Genomic DNA, 17,617 nt, shown 5'->3' on the forward strand with positions numbered 1-17,617 from the left:
AATAAACAGAAATATCTTGATTAGAATAACCTTTTTTTCCACCGTCAAGCACGAGAGGAGGCCTGTGGGTCTCTGTTTCCACCAGGGGGCGCAGCTCGAATAGATAAATCCCCTTTAGAACCTCATTTTAATCTCAGCATGTTTTTTGTACACTAAAATGTATAATATGTTCAGTATATTCATTGCAAAGGACCGAAATCAGCCCAAATAATCTGTAAAATAGTTTGAATATACCGTATTCAGTGTCTATGATTCTCATCAGCGTTGAGAAAAGTAACAGGTACCACGTGACAATGCAATTATTAAATTGTACTAAAAATTGTCAGTTTTGTAATTTACTTTCGTTAACGCATTTATTTACATGTTTCAGTTCTTTAAAAAGAACTACGTAAATGCATTATTATTATTAATCAAGTAAACAGAGGAAGTAGCAATGTTTTTTTTTGGCTGTCTTTCTACAGACGGATAAAGATTGTAAATGCATTGCTAAACTGAGAACAGAAGCTCTTTGTGAGGCAATGGATGCGTTATGCAATCATGCACCACACAGACGGGGTAATTTGTGAGTCTGTGCTGCAATTTCACATTTCATCAGACATGCATGCAGATTAGCAGTATTTCAACACACATCTTAAAAAGTGCATATGACAACATCATAATAAATAATAAAATATATTTATTTTTTTCAAATAGAGTTTCAGTATTTGGCACAAAAGACCGTGTTTGGCAGTGTTACAGGCACTACAGTAGAATAAAGCACTTTAGAAATGATTCTGTAAACGAAACCGAAATGTCCACAGATTACAAACATTCACTCAGAATTTGTTTGCGTTGCTGAAATTGAGGGGCTGTAAAGAAGAGGAAATGAACGCATCTAATAGCATTTTGCAACCATTTTTGAGAAATAGGACCACAATTTACAGTATCGTTGTGGACATTTCATCTAAACCTCATTCCAAATCCCGTGATTAAATTAAATGGCAGGAAATTTACATGAACCAGCGACCAGAAATACAGAAAAACCACAACCAACACCAGCTGGTGAATGTCTACACAAATGTACAATACAAATCAACCACTAACCTACATATGAATACAGTAACAGCTAAATACTTATTTAATTGGTCTCTGACATCTACATGACTACAGATAACATAGTAACACATTTAAAAGTGTTGAAACTTGTGAAAAAGTGGCATAGAAGTGAGTGCTTTTCACCATCAGTCCACTAGAGAGGGACAACAGCACAAATTACAGGAACAGATCACCAAAAGAAAAAGACCACTCTCATCATTTACTAGCCTTCATACCATTTCAAGTCCATATGATGCTTTTCTTAATTTTCATTATATTATATATATATATATATATATATATATATATATATATATATATATATATATATATATATATATATATATATATATATATATATATATATATATGACCCTGGAGCACAAAAGCAGTCATAAGTAGCATAAGTATATTTGTAGCAATAGCCAACAATACATTGTATGGGTCAAAATGATCCATCTTTATTTAATGCAAAAAATCATTAGGATATTAAGTTCCATTATGTTCCATGAAGATATTTTTTAAATTTGCTACTGTAAATATATCAAAACTTCATTTTTGATTAGGAATATGCATTGCTAAGGACTTCTTTAAAGTTTTCTCAATATTTAGATGTTTTTGCACCCTCAGATTCCAGATTTTCAAATAGTTGCATTCAGGCAAATATTGTCCTATCATAACAAACCATACCATACATCAATGGAAAGATTATTTATTCTGCTTACAGTTTATATAGAAATCTCAATTTTAAAAAAATTGACCCTTATGACTGGTTTTATGGTCCAGGGCCATATATTTATCTCTCACACCATTTCAAGTCCATATGATGCTTTTCTTAATTTTTGAAAAAAAGTGACACAGGTTGTGCATTACATAAATATATATATTAAAAATTATTTTTTAACATGCTTTTTTTTTTTTTTTTTTTTTGATTTTCAGTGATTGAGTGTGGGGTTTTCATTTACAAAATCAACACAACTGTGTCAGGATCAGAGAAATGCACTGATGCACGTCAGGTTTTAACAGCAGATGTGCACTAACAGTGAAACACACAGTGAGAGGAGACCTTGAAACACATCGAATCTGATGCATTAAGGCTTCTGAACGCAGGATTTGGTGTAAAGTGCTCTCAAAACGTGAAGACTTGAATCTAGGAGGCTTTAGTCCATCCATTCTGAGAAAAAACCAAGTGAGGATGTGGCGTCCCCAGCTTTAACGCAGCGCAGGGTCTCTGATCCTCGACATCCGCTCAATTCACCCGTGATGTATACCAGTGCTAATGAAGAGGATCAGAGAGCCTCGGCTGGAAGGATTCTTACGGCATTAGCAGCCGCACTTGCTCTGCTCGGCGTCGTGTGGCTCTGCCAGGTTGCTGGTGCTGTGGCCGTTGGTGCGAACCATCCCGTCAGGGATCCAGGATTTGTCCACACATCTCTCCATGCGCTTCATGATCAGATCCAGCAGAACCTCCACGGCATTACTCACGTTCTCGCCGTTCGCAGCGCTCGTCTCGAAGTACGGGACACTGCGAAAAGACAAAAAATAAAATGCATCAGAGCACAAACCACTTTTATTGATATTTAATTTAGTCGTCAAAGTAAGGTATATTATTATGCATTATTATGATCTTAGAGGGATTTTTTGAAATGCATGGCGGAATTGTCTTGTCTGTGAAGGATGCATGTGATAGAACACAGCATTGTTTTGCTGCCTAATTTTCAGAACAGCCTTTGCATTGAGAGCATGTTAATGAGCCCTTAAAATTAAAAACATAGGCAGCTCACTAGGATTGAGAAATAAATCAGCTTCATAAACAAACTTAAATGCACAAAATTTTATGTTCTTTCCTCATGACTCTTTTCCTGTCTGTGTGATATATGATCACATGAACACTCAGCATGACAACTGAAAAACACAAGCTCTTATAATGCAAAACCATAGCTAGCTGTAAGATGCATTATTATTATTGCTATTAGTATTATTAGATAGATATCCAATCTAAACTGGCAGTTAAAAACAAATCAAAATACAAATAAATTCTTACAAATAATTCATTTTTTATTAGTCTTGAATTATGTATAACAACAACAACAAGTATTATTAGATGGGCAACAACTCGGGGCTGAAAGTTGAAAATAAAACAATAAAAAAAATTAAAAAAAAGTTCTACCTTCACTACCACATTGAAAGTTTAGAAAAAGTTTAGAATTAACATTTTTTAATGTTTTGAAGTAAGTCTCATATGCTCACCAATCCTGCATTTATTTGATAAAAATACAGTAAAAATATAAATATTACTACAATTTAAAACAACTGTTTTCTATGTAAATATCTGTTAAAATGAAATTTATTTCTGTGATCAAAGCTGTATTTTCAGCATCATTACTCCAGTCTTCAGCGTCACATGATCCTTCAGAAGTCATTCTAATATGCTGATATCATCAATTTATTATCAGTGTTTGTACAAGGACACACCTGGATGAGTTTAGATGTGAGGATCAGTCAACAGAACATGAATGACACTCAACAGATGAGTCACAGCAAACTCACTGAACGCTGATGAGAACTAGAACCAAACGCAGTCAACATTACTGACAATAAATTTTTTTTTTTTAAAAGTCAAATATTTTAATATTTTAACAGTTGGACCTGCTTTATAGGAGCACCGATCATATAATTCATAAGATTCGAGCAGAGAATTTTCATGAAATCATACTGAGAGACAGAAACCTCCTCTAAAGACGTGAGTGCTTGTCTAAACTGAAGACTCACATGAACACGGTCAATATTAGCCTTTCGGTATACCGCCATCACATAACGAGTCACATTTAACGAGAGCTGCCCTCATCTTAGGCAAACACGCTACAGACATAGCCCTCAAAACAAATATCCTCAGAGTCGCCCGGACCCAGAGCTGCATCAGCCAATCACCTCACGCGAGACATTACACTACAACTCTATCACACAAACCAGTGTTTCGTGTAAATATACTGATATTTTTTTTCATGGATGCAAACTCTCAAACTTTCACTGACAACTCACCTTTTTGAGATCAAAATAGGTCACCTATGAGATTTGCTTAGATCCAATGAGAAAGTGTTGCAAGGGTAAATAAAGAACTGGTTGTTGTAGAGTATTTTCATTACTCTTTAATTCAAAATCTGTCTAAAAAGGGTAATATTTGAGGTCTGAGATGTGGGAACGATGAAGAGAGAGAGAGAGAGAGAGAGAGGGCAAGCATTTAGCATTTTAGGTCAGCATTGCTGTCTAATCAGCCAATAATGTCTTTAAATAGCCTGCATAGCACTTCATCTTTTATAACATGGGATCTTGACCAAATGTATTCAATCTAAAATGTTGCAACAAGATTTTTAAAAATGTTTGTTTTATGAAAAATTAGTTTTGGACATACAAAAAACATTAAAAGAATACCTTAAAGTAACAACAAATGAGCATGTAAAGCAAATCTCTTTAAAAGAAATCCCCCCTTACCTGTTTGCATCTGTGCTAAATCATTGTCATGTGATGATATCACAACTAACTTGGAATAAGCTGCTCAAACAACTTTGAATGGATAGTGAGGCATTTCTGTCCTGAAGTGCATTGATCGGAGGCAGTCGAGGTCACATTCAGAAACAGGACGAGTCTGGTTTCTCACCCGTATTTCTCGGCCAGTTCTCGTGCATTCTCCGTTTTCACCGCGCGCTGGTCCTCCAGGTCTGATTTGTTTCCGCACAAGACGACGTCTGGATTCTCGCAGTACGCATGCGTCTGCAGCTGACCTGCACGAGACATCACACCAATTAACCATTATATATTATTATTTTAAAAAATTATTCATGATAATGTAACTACAACAACAAGCAGCTTAGAGTGGTCTATCTATTAATAATAACAATTTATTATTTTGTTGTTGTTAATATTATTTTTTTTAACAGCAACCACTCCAAACTGCTTAGTTTAAAAAAAATTTTTTTATTAAATTTATTAAAAAAAAAAAAAAGTTAATTTTATTATTTATCTATTTTTAGATAGACAACCACTCTAAACTGCTAGTTACACATAAAATGAATAAAAATAATATTAAATATTTCATGTATTATTAGTAGTAGTTGTAGTAGTAGTATTTGGGCAATCATTCCAAGCTGCAAGGTAAAAATTTAATTAATAAAAAAAATATTTACTTAGTAGTAGTAGTTGTGGTACTAGTATTTGGGCGATCGCTCCAAGCTGTTAGGTAAAAATTAAATTATTAAAAAAATATTTACTTTTTTTTGTAGCAGTAGTAGATTAGGCAACCACTCTAAGTTGCTAGTTAAAAATTAATTACAAATAATATTAAATTAAAAATAAGTAAAGATTATTATTCGTAGTAGCAGTTGGACAAATACTCTAAGCTGCTAGGTAAAGATTAAAATAATAAAAACTATTTTCATTTTGCTTTAGTTCTAGTAGTATAAGATGATAGGTAACCTGCTAGTTAAAAATAAAATGTAATATAAAAAAGAATTATATAATAATAATAATAATAATAATAATAATAATAATAATAATAATAATATGGGCAACCGCTCTAAGCTGATAGTTAAAAATAAAATTAATACAAAAATAATTTGTGGGAGGAAAATTTATGCCAAGAACAAACAAACAATTTCTGAAGAATATGAAAGTAGCTGGAAACAGAGAAACTCTAATAATTAATAGTTTTTGTATTAAAACCAAAGTAGATCTGCGGTGTGCACACTTGTACAGTGAGTCTGGACTTACTCATCCAGTTCCGCACGTTAAGGAAGCTCTGCTCATTAGTGAGGTCAAAGAGCAACAGGAAGCCCATGGCGTCCCTGAAGAACGCTGTGGTCAAACTCCGAAACCTGCATTCAGAGGAGAAAACCGAGAAAAAGCATCACGTGAAACCCTCAGACTCATCTCAGCATGTTATAAAGCAGTGCTGTCAAACGATTAATCGCATCCAAAATAAAAGGTTTTGTTTGCATAATGTGTGTGTACTGTGTATATTTATCATAATTTGAAAATATTTACATGTATATATTTACATTCACATAAATATATTTAATATATAAACAACATTTTTCTTAAATATATACACATGCATGTGAGTGTATTTATATATGCATAATAAATATACACCGTACACACACATATATTATACATGATTAATCGTTTGACAGCACTATTATAAAGCAGTGCTGGTGAGTGTCTGACCTCTCCTGACCGGCCGTGTCCCACAGCTGGATGTGAATCCTCTGTCCTCTCCCGGCCGTCCCATCAGGACCGCTGGATTTGTACACCTTACAGGACAGAAGCAGATATTTCTGAGACTCTATACACTGCATGAGATTGTAATGAATATCCTGCCATTCTCTGCAGGCAGTGTGAGGTTTGCCCGTGCAAAACGTGCCACCACAATGTTACCCTGTTGTGATGGTTGCCAGGGTGTTGCTATGCGGTTGCTAAGGTGGTTTAGTATGCAGTTCCAGGAAACCTGAATTTACTTTTCACACAGTCAAACACGGTCGTGTAACGCACACTTGATGACTGAGAGCGGGAAATCTCATTAGCGCTGCGACTCCTGATTGTGTGACTCTAAAACATCAGAGTTTGTTTGATGTCTTAAGTGCTCAAGTGTTTGTTCTTAAGGAGGGATCCCTGCTCTTTAAGGCCATATGATCCTGCATTCATCTTTCCCCTAAAACACACACACGCACACACACTTCCGTGACTCTACCTGCCAATGCAGTTTCCTCAAAGCAAATGTTCAGTCAGTTTTTGTTACCATGGGAACTGTTATTATTATACAGTATTCAGTGTGAGACGAAGTACACAAATCAAGAAACTGAGTGAAAGTGCAGATGCCCTGATAAAACATTACTCCAGTAACAGTATAAGCACACATCAAATTTTATGAATTTTACAAATATTACAATTTGAAAGTACAAAAGTACTTGATTTTTAATATACTTAAGTATTGTAAGTAAATAATACTGATCGATAAATCATGTTTATTATTTAATAATCTAATTAATAAGAAACAGTGCAGATATTTAATATGTATTGATCTGCAAATATGCAAACATTTTATTAGCAAACCGCGTATTATACACTGACTATCTATCTCTGTCTGTCTATCTGTTTGAATATCTATCTTTCTGAATATCTATCTTTCTGAATATCTATCTTTCTAAATATCTATCTGTCTGAATATCTATCTGTCTGAATATCTATCTTTCTGAATATCTATCTTTCTGAATATCTATCTGTCTGAATATCTATCTATCTGTGTCTGTCTGAATATCTATCTGTCTGTCTATCTTTCTGAATATCTATCTGTCTGAATATCTATCTGAATATCTATCTATCTATCTATCTGAATATCTATCTATCTATCTATCTATCTGAATATCTATCTATCTATCTATCTATCTGAATATCTATCTATCTATCTATCTATCTGAATATCTATCTATCTATCTATCTATCTGAATATCTATCTATCTATCTATCTATCTATCTATCTATCTATCTATCTATCTATCTATCTATCTATCTATCTATCTATCTCTGTCTGTCTGTCTATCTATCTGAATATCTATCGGTCTGTATATCTATCTGTCCATCTATTGGTCTATCTGTCTGTCTGTCTATCTTTCTGAATATCTATCTGTCTGAATATCTATCTATCTATCTGAATATCTATCCGTCTGTCTATCTGAATATCTATCTGTCTGTCTGTCTGAATATCTATCCATCCGTCTGTCTGTCTATCTATCTGTATATCTGTCTGTCTACCTATCGTTCTATCGTAAGGTGTGTATTATGTGCATTATGTCGACTCTCTCTTGCTGAAGCCTGTTCCCAACAAATTAAGCAGCCTTAGGCATCAAATTGCATTCAGGAAAAGTATAATTACCCTGTGCGTGTCTGTTTGCTTTCGCAGGGACGTAGCATTCTGCATGTGTTTTTCCTGCATCTAGTATTCATGACCGTGTTCAGACGAGTGCGTGTATATCTCCCTGCATCTGAGGTTGCGATCTACACATGAATGACTGCTCTTGACCTCTGGGCAAGTTTCCATGTGCAATTACAAACTAAGCTAAACAGGAGCATGGGATTTTACAGTCCGGTAAACCCCGAGCGGGACTCCACAACAATAAACCTCCATTACAAATCAAGCAGGAAACATCTGAACCAAGGAGACTGTGAGAACAGCACCCTTGCATAGCACTATAAATACTCCAGCGGTGTTTAACACTCATTAATAAACAGTTTAAAATGTCAGCATTTAAAAACCAATGCATGGATTTCTGCTGAATGTAAAATATCAATAAAATTCATGAACTTGTGCCGGTATTAAAAACACTCACCAGTCGTTTTTCTCGGAAGTCTATTCCCACTGTGGTGATGAATTTGGAGTTGAATTTGGCGTCTGTGTACTGATATAGGAAGCTGGTCTTTCCCACCCCAGAGTCCCCCAGCGCAAGGAACTTGATGAGGTAATCATAGTCCCCATCGGACATACTGAGAGCTGAACGAGGACCTGTGATGGACAAACACAAAGCACTGTTATCTTAGTGTCAATGATATACTATTTTAGCGTTTTGATTTGATTTGTATAATTTCTGATTTCTATAGAAGCTTGTTTCCACCTATGGGGGTGGAGGGGTGACTTTTTTCATGCAATGGGAAAAAATTAAAAATAAAAATGAAAAATTCCAAGATATAAAGAAAAAAAAAATAATAATAATAATAATAATTCTCTTGTAATTTTGAGTTTATATCTCGCAATTCTCATATTTTTCCCTCTCTCTGAATTTAGAGTTCATCTCACACAATTGTTGATGTTTCTTTTGGCCATGGAATATAAAAACTGAAAAAGTAATTGCAACTTTTTATCTCACAGTTCTAACAAAGCTAAGTTTATAAAAAGTCTGAATTGTGAGATACTAAGATAAAAAGACTTGATAAAAAGTTGCAATTACCTTTTTATTTAATTTTTTTACTCCATGGCATAAAAATAATAATAATTGTGAAACAAACTTGGAATCAAGAGGCAAAAAACTCTCTGGATAAAATTGTTGGATAAAAATCTTCAAATAACTTTCATTGATTTGTTATTAAATTTCTTTCTTTAAAAATCCTGTGACGGAAACAAATTTACGTGCTTTTCATTTTAATTTGAAAATTGTAGTAATCTTGTGTTTTTGTTTTTTTATATGTCTATACAGTTTTTATTAAGTTTTAGTTTATTTTAGTACTTCATTTTAAACTAAACAAAAATGAGAAATGCTGTCTTGGCAACTTGCTGAAATAGAATAAGTTTAAGTTTTTGATACTATATTTTATTTCAGCTAAAATTTATTTCGTTTCAAGTAACGATGAATATTTTTTTGTAGTTTAAGTTAATGATAATAACCCTGACACAGACATTTGTGAACTCATACAAACAAAACACTAACAGTAACTCGAGAAGTATAAGTCGACATGAAACTTTCTATCACAAATTAACTTCCATAGCATGGCAGGATAATTAACAAGGTTCATGCTGACTTTAAAAAACTACCCAAAATGAACCCATTAGTCTATACAATCCATCATTTTGTAAAAGCATTTCAGTTAAAATAAAGAAAGAGAGGTTTTGCATTGATGCAACAGTGCTGATTCAGTAACAGGAAACAAAAAGAAGAATTCGAGAGCTGAAGTGTTACATTTCTATCCCAGAAAAGTAAATATGCTTCTGAAACCTCTTTTTTTGTTATTGATCATGGGAGTCCATAAATCCTAGAGCCTAAATGAGGAAACAGACTTTGAAAAAGCAGCTTTTCATACTTGAATGCATCGACACAATGGCTTTTATTTCCACTCACATTTGTCAACTCAAGTTTCTTTTCACGGTAGCTTAAGACGACAATACAGAGACATTCAGTTAAAAATTAAGTGTTTCGTAACCTATAATATTTAACTCGGAGGTTGCACTAGAGACAATCATTATCAGTCATTGTAGGCTTTAAAATGTTGTCATGCTCTATTTTTTATCTGTCAGTACAATATTGTAATGCTTGGTGCTGAAGTATTATTTCAAGACATCCTGTGACGAGAGCTTGTTAAGTCAGCACCATGTATCTTTTTTTTTTGTTTCTGCTCTCATATTGTGAAGAAGTCAACGTATTGTCTCAAAGTTATGCAAAAGGAAGTTTTAAGCCCTGAAAATTACAGTAAGTTTTGACAGCACATCTCACAATATCAATGAAAGTTCCTTGATGAAGGCTCTTCCTTTCTGAGATGAAGTTATGTGCAAGTTTAACTAAAATGTAGGCTATAGTATGAGCGCTTCTAAACCTGCACTATGATTTCATCAGGTCTTAATACACATCTTGTCTTGACACGTTCTCAGAATCAGGGAGAGGAAAGCGTCTGTCTATGGCTGGGTTCTCAGACCGTATTAAAGCTGATCATATGACTGCAGAAAGAGCATAAAAACTTGAACAAACGGCCACATTCTTTCACGCAACAGCCCTAAACACCATCCTGACCATAAGCAGCTTAACGTCTGGGATCGACCCAAGCACCCGGATCGATCCAGAGACTTTTCTTGAGTTAATCTAAAAAATAATAAATCTAATCTTATCTCATATACATATACGTGTGTGTGTGTGTGTGTGTGTGTGTACACATATTAGTGCTGTCAAACAATTAATCGCGATTAATCGCATCCAAAATAAAAGTGTGTTTACATAATATGTATGTTTACTGTGTATATTTATTACGTAAATATAAATACAAAGTAAATATTTACATGCATATATTTATATTCTTATTTTATATTATATATAAATATATTTAACAAACATTTTTCATGAATATACACATGCATGTGTATACACACACACACATATAGCTGCTAAACATTTTTCTCAATAAAAATATTTCTAAAGGTGCTGCTGACTTGAAATTTTCACCAGATGTTGGTAATAACCCAAGTAATCCATACAAACAAAGAAAACAAAACAAACAAGGTCAGAAATGAAGTTGTGTGTAATAAAATGAAAGGACACAGAGAAAAAGTATTGAACACATGAAGAAAGGGAGGTGCAAAAAGCCAAGACACCAGCTGAAATCTATCAGTAATTAGAAAGCAATCCTGCCCCTCGTCAGTGGAAATTAATATTAGCTGGTTCAGTTCCAACACTTACAGTACCAGGATGATGAAGATTAAACAAGGGTGGACATTTCAGCAAGACAATGATCCCAAACACAGCCAAGGAAACTCTCAATTGGATTCGGAAAAAGAAAATAAAGCTGCTAGAACGGCCAGACAATCATCTGACTTGAATCCAATAGAAAATAAGAACTAAAGATCAGAGTTCACAGAACCTTCACGATTTGAAGACTCTGTGGAAGAATGGGCCAAAATCACACCTGAGCAATGCATGTGACTAGCTTCTCCTACAGGAGACGTCTTGAAGCTGTCACTACCAACAAAGGCTTTTGTACTAAGTATTAAATAAATTTTAGTAGTTCAATACTTTTTCGGTCTCATTCCATTTTATTACACACAACTTCATTTCTGACCTTGTTTGTTTTGTTTTCTTTGTATGGATTACTTGGGTTATTACCAACATCTGGTGAAAATTTCAAGTCAACAGCACCTTTAGAAATAGATTTACAAAGAAAAATGGTGACGTGTTCAATACTCATTTTACCCGCTGCATGCATGTGTGTAATATATATATATACCTGCTTTTTTTTTAAATCGAAAATAGTAAAATTTTGAAATAATATCATTACAATTTAAAATAACTTTTCTATGTGAATATATGTTAAGATGCAATGCCGAATTTTCAGCATCATTACTCCAGTCTTCAGTGTCCCATGATTCTTCAGAACTCATTTTACATATATATTATTTATTTATATATATATACACTGGAAAGACCGCATTGCATCACCCCAGGCCTGACAGCTATTTTAATAACAGTTTTTCTTGTTACAAGTATTGCAGTAAATCTTACCACTGACATTAGTGCATTGGTCTCAGCAACAAGATTACCCAGAATGCATTTCAGTGTTTATCACAGTTGAAATCAGTCACTTCATTATGGTGCGTCTTGGAGGAAACGTTCAGTGAAACTGTTTATCTAGAAGATTTGCACACTACTGCCATCATACACACAGCAAAGCTTCTAGTTGTCATGATATGTAACTAAAGGATCACAAACTAGTTAGAAATGCATTTAACAAACTAACAGCATGTATATGAGCTTGTCTAGTGGTCATCTAAAATATGATTTTCCATTGGTTGAAACATTTGGGGTTGGAAAGAATGATGCATTAAATTGATCAGAAGTGACAGTAAAAACATTTATAATGTTACAGATGATTTCCATTTTAAAAAATGCTGTTCTTTTGAACTTTCTATTCATCTGTGAATCCTGAAAAATAAAATGTATCCCAGTTTCCATAAAAATATGAAGCAGCACAACTGTTTTCAGCATTGATAATAATCAGAAATGTTTGTTGAGCAGCAAATCAGCATATTAGAATGATTTCTGAAGGATCATGTGACACTGAAGACTGGAGTAATGATGCTGAAAATTACATTTTAAAATATATTCTCAAAGAAAAGAGCTATTTTAAAATTGTAATTGTTTTTACTGTATTATTGATCAAATAAATGCAGTCTTGGTGAGCAGAAGAGACTTCTTTCAAAAATATTAAATAGACCCAAAAGTTTTGAACGGTAGTGTATATACAAAACAAGTCAATGGTAGCAAATAATATGCACACACCATTTACTTATTTCACTAAAAATGTGTATTATCCATTAACATTCATTTGCTGGTAGTCTGAAATTACCACGTCGACAAAGAGACAACTGCTATCACAAAATTAATGCACCAGCCGAGCAACTGAGATCAATTAGAAGACTAATGAGAAGATCTATACAGGTATATTAAAAACCAATGCATCATGATATAACCTCAAAATGGACAAATGTAATTGTAAACAAGCACGAAATCACACTGAAATCTGCTCAACTTTAAGACTCTTATTGTAAAAGGGTCATTTCAAGACATGCAACTCCTAAATGTGACTTTTCCTTTTGTGTTTTTCCATAAATAATGAAATTTATTACAGCTACAGGATAATTACGAGAAATTAGATGCTCAGAAAGAGTTTTCACTTTCTGGAAAGTGCACCGATTTGCGAAAACAACCTCGTCTTTATACGCTCTATAAGCATGAACCCAATCCCAGCGTTAGACACAAGCGGTGAGTGTTCGGCTGCATCATTTGATGGTCATTTGATACTACGTGAACTTCTGAAGACCGGCTGATGCCTTCATTTCAGTCAGACGCATCTACACATCCAGTGAAATGTGCTTCAACAATCATCGGCCTTGTGCAAGATATCACCGAAATGCCTGAGCTTTGAGTTCAGCTTCCTGTCCAACCAAAACAGCCCTGATGGAGACGCAGGCTTTTATCAAACATTCCCAGAAGAGCACCACCCTGGGCGACGCGCCAGAGCTAGCAGATTCAAGAGCATTTCTGCATTTCACACTGACAGTCAAGCTCTGACAAGCTGGGTTTTTTTCTTTGTCCGCTTCCCTCTTCTCAAGCTATAAGTGTGAAAGACAAAACTGCCGTGCAGACCTAAAAAACCTCATAACCTTTGACCTGATGTGAGAAACATAACAAGAGGATTTCTTTGGCCTCTTGGATATTCACATTTTAGCTATAATCTTTCAGTGTAGCATGAATGATGCATGCTACAAAAAACAAACAACAACAAAAACTTAAACTAGCTGAATCTAGGATAGTTTCTTTCTGTCTAGCCAGAAAAGAGTCTATGGTCTGTAGATACTTGTGCGCTGAAGTCATGTCAGAAAGATCATATTTCCAAGCATTTACCATAAAGTCACAATAATGAGTTGGGAAACGTTGGATTTTGGAGCTGAGGGCGTGCGAGTGAGAAAACAAAGCAGATGCAATGGATGCAGCAACTGCATTGACAGTAAATTTGTTAAAAGTAATTCATTACTTATTTTAAAATGTAATTTTATTTAAAATAACTCATTTGCATGCACAAAATATGACTGATCAGTTTCGATATATATATATATATATATATACATACATACACAGTACATATAATATAAAATGCAAATGCACCTTAAACTGAAAAAAAAAAAAAAAGCTGATCTCACAATTGTTCTTTTTCTGTCACAAAAATTAAATAAAAAAGGTAATTGTAACATTTTCTCTCACAATTCTGACTGTTGCAAGTTAAAATAAAATGTATTGCAATTTCTATCTTGCAATTCTGAGAAACAAAATTGCGAAATATGAACTGAAATAAAAAAAGTCCAAATTGTGAGACGTTAACTCTCAAACTCATATTTGTGAGCAGAAAAGTCTGAACTGCCTGAACTGAAAAGTCAGGTGTATCTCACAATGCAGACTTTTCTTCTGAACTGTTCATATCTCACAATTCTGAGTTCATATCAATTCAGAAATTCAGATAATAATAATTTAATGCTTTAATTTTAATGTGTCGTACAGTGAGAGAGGTTCAAAGTCTTAAGCCATAGCAATAGTGATGCAAATTATACTGTTAAGATTTCATCCTGACCAATGGAAATATGCAAAATTAATCACTGTCCAATGGGCCAAAAATATTCTCGCATTAAAGCGTCACAGTGATTCTTGTCATTCACACTCCAGTCCCACTGACAGCTTATATAAAGGCTCTTTTTGGGCTTTCTGAAGGATATGGACCATAAGATTTAACATCAGGCTCATCTAATAACCATCAGCTGGTGCTCATGTGCTCTTGGCATCCTGTCATGTGACCCTTGATTCCCAGCCCTGCCAAGACCCTACTTAAAACGCGCACACACACACACACACACACACACACACTTGACTTGAGTCTATGTTCATTTCATTTGCTTTCTCTAGAACAGGCAGAAAAGACCAATAAGCCCATTTAAATGATCTGAGATTTGTGGAAAATTCTTCTCAGGACAGATTTAAGGAATTATTTAAACAAACATTTCTTACTCATGTTCCAAATTCCAAATGTTTTTCCATGCGACACAAAATCACAAATGTGCAGAATGTTCTTTTGCTTCGCATGCAATGAAAGCGAACGGGGCTGTAAAGCTCATAAAACACACACTTGTGCAGTATATTCCAAGTCTTCTTAAGTTATATGACAGGTTTGCATGTGAAACTGACTGATATTCAAGTCAATATAACAAGGCTTTAAAAAGCACTCTCAAATTTGCAGACATTCAAATATGGTGCATTAAGACATGTCTCAAGTTTGATCTAAGTGACATTAAATATTTTTGGCTAAAGTGACCAAACATCATTGAAGTTTGATGTTAAAGAAACCTGATAAAATCAATTGCATGGAAAAACATGGATATTTTGCAGGAAGAAAGGAAGAAAGAAATAACAGGTTCGGAATGACATGAGGTGAGAAAATGACAACAACAAGTCTCAAACTTCAGTCAAACTTTTACAAAAGGTGTCAAATTCAAAATACCATTGTGATCATGGTAAATCGATTCACGCTACTTCAGCGTCTTACACGCTACTTACAGTGTTTCCCCAGTTAAGCAAGAAAGAATGGAAATTTGATCATTCGGAAGGGAAAAGATCCCAAAACCAGACATTCCTGACAGGTAACCTGATCTGGGAGTGAAGCAGTGTATTTCCTCAGGTGAGGCTGGTGAATTCCCAGGTAACTTCTTCCCAGTGTCGGGGGTAACATGAGTTACATAATCAGATTACTTTTTTAAAGTAACTAGTAAAGTAATGCATTACATTTTAATTTAGAAGGAAATATCGAAGTTACTTTTTAAAATAAGTAACGCCAGTTATTGTGTTTCTCATGTATTGACTGACAGCTCTGGTGTTGCCATGTTGAGAGAAATCGTGATTAGTGTTCGCTGTGTGAACATGATGTTACTGTAGTTCGAGTATAGACTAAATATGAACATGTATTTAATCATCTCACCCGCACAAAAATAGATTTGGCATTCCTCAAAATGAATAAAAACAGTCAAATGCAAACCTGCAATAATTAAATATGTTAAATAAGACATATCATTTATGTATTTAATCCCATTTTATTAAACAATATCTTTGCTACTGACCTTCGATGATCCAATTCAACCATACTAATAAGCAAAAATGACACATTTGTGTTTAATTTTAGTTATTGCTGAATAGTGTTGAACTTTCTTCTCCTGCGACATATTCTTCATGTGATTAGTTTGCGCTGTGCACTGTACAGACGCGAAGTGTATTCATTTCACTTTTGGTGTGAAAGGGCTTTTATATTTGTAAAATAACTTTTTTATATTAAAAACAAACAAGCAAGCCCTGCCCAGATTTTAAAAGTAACTCAAAAGTAGCGTAACGCTTTACTTTCCATAAAAAGTAACTAATGTAATTAATTACTTTTTTTTTTTTAGGGAGTAACGCAATATTGTAATGCATTACTTTTAAAAGCAACTTTCCCCGTTTCTTTTTTGATCAGATTCAGGTCACAATTAGGCCTATATTGAGATTGAGCCACGTGTGTGTTCAGATACACAAACCCATGAACAGCAGCTGTTTATCACTAAACGCGCATTATTATGACTAACATAACTACACTACATATACATATAGTATATGCAACATATACAAGACGCATGTGAGGTCAGTGTTACACATTGAATATTTATACGTGAATACACTACGCCAAAATGTAAGTCTTAATTAAATAAACGCGTTGACAAGAGGTTTTCAAACAGTTAACAACACCTTTTGAAGAGTTTTACGTCGTGAAAAGCTTTACAGTAACATTCGCACTTACCAAGTCAGTGATCTGAACGTCTGCTGATCTCTTTGGGTTTTCTTTTTCGAAAATATCAAACGGACTGAGGACAAGTTTAAGTGTGTGGTACTTTTGAAGCGATGGACACTTTGTTTCCTAAAGTTGCTCCCACACCTACATGCTGTGACGCAACACTTCCGGTGCTGCCGCAGCGCCAATCCTACGCGGCCCTGGCTTAGCTCATTAATATTAATTAGGTAGTGCTGACGCTGCTTAGAGACCTTCCTAGAGAGACCACCGCGCAAGTAGCGTAATTAATATTATTATTATTATTATCCAGAATGCAAATTATCCGGCTTTTTAGCCAATCGGAAAGAACTATCCGGCGAACGTCAAGTTGCGTGCTTAATATTCATGAGCTAAGCCTTCGCCATAGTAGGATGAGTTCGCTCGCGCCAGCTCTTCTGTTCAGAACGCACGAAAAAGCTTTAAATTAATTTAATTAGTAGCAAGCTTTGGTTTCTGCATCTAAAATAATGTTTAAAATATGTACAAATTGTGCAACAGGCTCTCGACCTCTTTCAAAACTGTAAGTGTGTGTGTGGTGACATCTGGTGGTGTAAAATGTCAAAGGTACATTGTTATAAACAAGTACTGTTGAAAAGTTTCAGTCTCTTTGGTTCTTAATATA

The 17,617-nt window shown here is 34.5% G+C and overlaps 1 protein-coding gene across 1 annotated transcript; it reads right to left on the minus strand.

Moving 5' to 3' along the window:
- Positions 1-1,436: 1,436 nt before the first annotated feature.
- On the minus strand, positions 1,437-17,123 carry rab27a (RAB27A, member RAS oncogene family). Its single transcript, XM_058752433.1, has 6 exons — positions 16,966-17,123; positions 8,457-8,629; positions 6,298-6,383; positions 5,842-5,945; positions 4,733-4,856; positions 1,437-2,599 (listed from the first exon to the last, which is right to left on the minus strand). Exons 2-6 carry the CDS (start codon positions 8,607-8,609, stop codon positions 2,398-2,400), a joined length of 669 nt encoding a protein of 222 aa, XP_058608416.1. The 5' UTR covers positions 8,610-8,629; positions 16,966-17,123; the 3' UTR covers positions 1,437-2,397.
- Between the last annotated feature and the right edge of the window lie 494 nt (positions 17,124-17,617).

This window comes from Onychostoma macrolepis, chromosome 18, assembly GCF_012432095.1.
Source record: "Onychostoma macrolepis isolate SWU-2019 chromosome 18, ASM1243209v1, whole genome shotgun sequence".
NCBI lineage: Eukaryota > Metazoa > Chordata > Actinopteri > Cypriniformes > Cyprinidae > Onychostoma > Onychostoma macrolepis.